Below are 5,602 nucleotides of genomic sequence, written 5' to 3'. Positions count from 1 at the left end.
ACAGTTATTTATTTTAAGGTTGGTGCTGTTGTCGAGAGACTTTTGGCTATTTCTCTCTCTGCTATCACTATACCTTTGCATTAACTTCTATTTCATGCATTTCAAATTGCCAAATGTCTTCAATAAGTGTGGAAGTGCTTGTTGGGATATTTGAGTATGGCTGGGAGTAAAAGGGAGTAAGATTTAATGATGTCATCAGAGTTTGACACCACTAATTGCAACTGTAAGGGGTATACAGTCAAAAACCCAGAACCAGATATGAAGAATGAAGACCCGGAGTCAGAATTATAAAAAAATTAAAGAAAAGTTTTACTGAAGATAGTTTGCATTTTCATCAGCAGAAGTCAGCTTCAAGACTCACACAGGAGTTCGTAGGCCGCCTCGCTTACAGTTACAAAGATCACAGCAGTTATACCATTTCCAAGGTCTAAGCTACGTCATTGCTTACAGGTTGAATGATTCTCATTGGCTATAAGAAACATGAAAGCCTAAACAATTTAACACATGTGAGGAGATAGGGGTGCCTATCGCCATTAGTCAAGATAGTTGTCGTCCACTCATTAGCTTTAGGTCTGTGGTGGCCTCGCAGGTTAGAGAAGGGCGCCGGGTTGTCTGGTCCGAACGTCCAGAACCTACATAGAATGTCATACGCACACACACAAATAAAAGACACTAGCAAATAACAGCTCCCATCAAGGCTGAAGAGAGTCTGAGCTCCTTATTATCAGTTAAGTATACCAAAACATAATGCTAAAACAATCACTCGTTTGGGAGAAAAACAGATAACTGGCATTTACTCCCAAGGAAGGAAATATACTGGAAAGAATACATTTTAATACAACAATTAAAGTTCGATATAGTAACGCTCAATATAGCTTGACCATATGTCCAACGAAGGATCATATGTGTTGGACATATGTGTTCACGACGCCTTTAGGATCCATAAACCTTTCTTCTGATCCCAGAGAAAGAGACAATCTGTTTTTATATAAGCTTTAGATAAATGTTGTCCCACATGCATATTTTTACTTCCGAATCATGATCTAATTGGCTGTTCTGTGGGTTCAGTGGGTGTGTTAAATGTGCTATTCCTCAACTTTGCAGAAGTGCTCTAAAGCTGTGAGCAGTCCTTCTCTCCTTTACTGCAATGAAGACTGTTGTGTTCACTTTTCTGGTTGTGGCTGTGGGTATGTAGATCTCTCTTATTAGTCATTATTCATAATCATAACAATTTTATGCCTACACTTATATGTATTATAGATAGTCTTTAGAAAGACTATTTTATATAGTTTTTATTATTATTATTTATCATAGATACAGATAGTCTCTATATTTTAGATATAATAAATAAGTCCCTTCTCACAGGTGTTGTTCCTAAATACCTAAAACATGCAACCGTTAGACCCAGGGGCGTAGCCATCATTTCAAAAGTGAGGGGGACAGAAAGTCAAGTTTTTTTCTTCAGACTTTTGTTGACAGGTTTTTGCTTAATTGGTTTAATATGCAATTTATTTTTAAAGCAATAAAACAGAAAGAAAGAAATGCAGATGTTCAGTAGCCTACTTTATATTGCACATGCAGTTGACATGCAGGGTTTTTGGTCGAAAACAAGGCGGAGGTGGTAAAATCCCGGCCATGTATTTTAATTAGATAATAAATCTAGGTGGATCTCGGTACTTCTAGGGGGGTCCGGGGGCATGCAGCACCCCCCCCCCCCCCCTGAAAATTTTGTAATTTTTAAAGATAAATTCATTAATCTGGTGCACTTTGAGTCCCCCGAATCCACTGTTAAAAATAAATAATCCACCCGTCAACCGCCCAAACATATGATATTCTCTGATTTATATTTGATCATCGCATTACAATTATTAAAATTATCAGTGTTAAACATGATAATATGGTTAAATATCACACTGAAGTAGACTGATTTAAAAATAACATTTAGGTTACTTAGAATAAAAGTTCTTCTTTTGGCTAAATTAAATTTCCTTAAAAGCCTAAACAATGTCTGTCTTACTAAACTTTCCAATTGAAAACCTTCAAACTTCAAGCTTTTAAAACTAATTAAAACTTTCTAGTTAGGCTTTTTCAAGAGAACTTAAAGTTTGTCTATAACTTTTTTATCTAAATGTAAAGTGTTACCGAATCATGGTAAACATCATGTAAATGTTACAACGCTGCCTGATTCAAGCAGATCGTGGCTGTTATTGCATGAAAATACAAATTCAGCATTAACAATCACCATGTTTATTCTAATTTGAAGGGCTTTAATAACATATCTGTGAAAATAAAAGACATTACGAATAAAAAAAGATTGAAAATAGTATTAGTGCACGTTTTTGCGGGTAGTGAATATTTTCAATTTATAACAAAACTTCTTAATTCAACAAGAGAAATAGGCAGAGTTATTCATCATTGTGCAACACAATTCGGATACCACATGACAACTTACTTACAGTGCTTGACTTTTTCGTGAAAAACGAGTGAAGAGTTTTTGCCGTTTTGAACTGATACTGATGGATTCGGCGCGGGTGCGAGCATGGGCGTGTCGTAGGCTAATGCACGAGTGAATGATTACCATGGAAACGTGAAAGTCACGTATGTAGATAGACTATCCTTGACTCTTTGGATTTTAAATCTCGATGTAGGCTACACACACCCGCGAAAACCTCAGCTTGTTGTATACACACTTGCCCTATGAAAAAGTGCGGGGGACGAATTTACATTTTATAAAAAGTGGGGGGGACACGTCCCCCGCGTAATCTACGCCCATGGTTAGACCCCTACTTAAAAAACACAATCTTGATCCAACCATACTTTCCAATTATAGACCTATTTCAAATTTATCTTTTATTTAAAAAAATTAAGAGAAAGTTGTTTTGGAACAACTGCAGAGTCATGTGGAGTTAAATTGTGTTTTTGAAGAATTCCAATCTGGGTTTAAACTGGATTAAAAATTTCCAATTAAGATTATTACCTAAGGCTAAGAGTTTTTTTTTTTTTTTACCTAAGGCTAAGAGTTTGAGAGAGTGATCCATTCGTTAATTTCATCTAGACTTGACTATTGTAATTATTTTTATATTGGAATGAGTCAGTCCAATATTAGTCGTCTTCAGATGGTTCAGAATGTAGCAGCCAGACTTTTGACTGGAAATTTAATCATATTTCCCCAATACTTTGTTCGTTGCACTGGCTGCCAGTTTGTTACAGAATCGATTTTAAAATTCAGCTTTTTGTTTTTAAAGCTATGAACGGATTAGCCCCAAAATATCTCTCTGATCTTTTGAAATTAAATAACTGCTAGATCATGAAGGTCATCTCAACAAAGACTGCTGATGGTTCCGAGATCTAGACTTAAGATGAGGGTGACCATGCTTTTTCTATTGTTGGTCCAAAATTGTGGAATAGTCTTCCTCTACCCCTAAGACTAGTATCCACAAAGTCTGTTTTTAAATCTAAGTTAAAACCCTACCTCTTTTCACAGGCTTACAACTGTCCTTGATTTTAATGCTGCATTTTCTGATTGGTGTTTTCAATGTAAACTCCCTTTATCATTTGTTTTGCGGTCTTTCTTGTTTTTTTTAGATATTTATCCTGTTGTACCACAATGGCCAACTACTGTTGCTTTTATTGAGCTATATGAATAAAAGTTGATTGATTGAATGATTGATTGATTTAGCATTAATATTAATAAAAGAACAATTAATTTTTTTTTTCATTTTCAAGTTTGCAGCACATGTCATAAAATCATTGGAGGTTATGAATGTCCGCCCCACTCCCAGCCCTGGCAAGTGTACCTTAAGGAAGGGCGTACCATGTGTGGAGGATCTTTGATTGATGAAAGATGGGTTGTGTCTGCAGCTCACTGCAACTTCTTGTGAGTATATAACATCCCCTTTTTAAGTTGTATTTTTTGTTTTTGTTTCATGTTTAACCTACTTCCCCATGAAACATTCCTCTTTCTTTATAAAGTACCTTTTTAAGGAATCGATTAGCAACAGGTTGTTACTGCTTCCTCTTTCTGAATGTGTACACATATTATAAATATTATAATAGAGCTGAGCAAAATATTCCTTGTCAAATAGACCTCGTTATCTCGAAGTCCACTTGGGAAAGCACAACGTGTCTGTTCCTGAAGACACAGAGCAGCTGATCAATGCAGAGAAGGTGATTCGTCACCCAAACTATAATGATATGCCTCATAACCATGATATCATGCTGATCAAGCTGAGAAAGCCTGCCCTCTTCAACAAGTATGTGAAGCCGATCCGTCTGGCAACCAACTGCTCTTCTGCAGGGGAACAGTGCTTGGTTTCTGGATGGGGCAAAACTGGAGGTGAGATGGCTGAGTAATGAAAATCTTCTTATACTTTATGGTCAGATATTAAACGTGCAATCAGTCATTTTACAAGTTTTAGCACTGTTCCTATTCTTTTTCCAGCTCACACTGCTTCCGTCCTGCAGTGTTTGAATCTGCCTGTACTCTCAAGTGCGCAGTGTAGGGGAGCATATGGTGCAAAAATAACTAAAAACATGTTCTGCGCCGGATTCATGGAGGGAGGCAAAGACTCGTGTCAGGTATGTCATTGACTTAGTCTTCCTCTTTATATGAGTTTTATATTTTTAAACAAACACGCAGTTTTGTCCTTTTAATTTCCAATTTTCTTCTCAGGGTGATTCTGGTGGCCCTGTAGTGTGCGAGGGGAAACAGAAAGGTGTTGTTTCCTGGGGTAAAGACTGTGCTAAACCAGGCTTTCCCGGGGTTTATGTTGAGGTGTGTCGCTACACTGACTGGATCAAATCCATCATAGCTAATAACTAGCTCTTTGTTCATCCAGGGGTGCGTTTCCTAAAAGCATCGTTAGCCAACTATGGTCGCAGGTTCCATCGTTATCACCATAGTTCAACGAGTCGGCGTTTCCCGAAACCATAGTTCCAACAAACAATCGCAAACAGCTTTGCAAAGTTGTACTACACAAGTACACACCTACGTCACACCCAGACGGAGGCTTGTAAGCCGCAACGCGTAGGTGTGTACTTGTCACCAGTTTTTAAATGATAAAGCCATGATGAAATAAAGGCTTTTTAACTTTTTCAACATTATTCGAGTGCCTTGGAATATCTTTGTTTTTTGAGCTGAACCATCCCTTACATCCTACAGATAAGGAATTCATACCCCGGTTCAGCACTTTTTTTTGCATTCTTTGCTTTGATACATACAAATATAATTTACGTCTTTTAGTTTGACAAGAGATTTAAAGCAACATTTTTGAAGAGTGTGCATGTGCAAACATGCTCTAGTAGCCTACGTAAAAACGAGCCTATGATTGAATCTGGAAATAAAGAAAATAACTAAGTAAAATTAGAAATAGTCCTCAGATGTCCATAATTTACAGCAATTCGATCGCAAACAGATTAATTAAAAGTATTTTTTACTCCACCGCTTGCTTGACATCATTAACCAACGTGGTTGAACGACCAATTTGCACCAGTACAGTTTCGGGAAAAAGTCGTGACTAGCTAGTTGATTTCTTCAACGATGCATTGTACTATGGTAGTGAAGCAGCGAGTTATGTCGTTGTACGGGAAACACACCCCTGGT

General features: G+C 37.3%; 1 protein-coding gene across 1 annotated transcript; it reads left to right on the top strand.

Moving 5' to 3' along the window:
- Positions 1 to 1,112: 1,112 nt before the first annotated feature.
- LOC130089410 (trypsin-2-like) lies at positions 1,113 to 4,963 on the top strand. Its single transcript, XM_056256717.1, has 5 exons — positions 1,113 to 1,187; positions 3,727 to 3,877; positions 4,086 to 4,336; positions 4,442 to 4,578; positions 4,673 to 4,963. Exons 1-5 carry the CDS (start codon positions 1,148 to 1,150, stop codon positions 4,820 to 4,822), a joined length of 729 nt encoding a protein of 242 aa, XP_056112692.1. The 5' UTR covers positions 1,113 to 1,147; the 3' UTR covers positions 4,823 to 4,963.
- Positions 4,964 to 5,602: the final 639 nt, after the last annotated feature.

Source organism: Rhinichthys klamathensis, unplaced genomic scaffold (assembly GCF_029890125.1).
Source record: "Rhinichthys klamathensis goyatoka isolate OS25496 unplaced genomic scaffold, OSU_Roscu_1.1 h1tg000131l_1, whole genome shotgun sequence".
NCBI lineage: Eukaryota > Metazoa > Chordata > Actinopteri > Cypriniformes > Leuciscidae > Rhinichthys > Rhinichthys klamathensis.
Note: the sequence above shows the minus strand (reverse complement) of the source record. Positions and strands in the feature narration are given on the sequence as shown.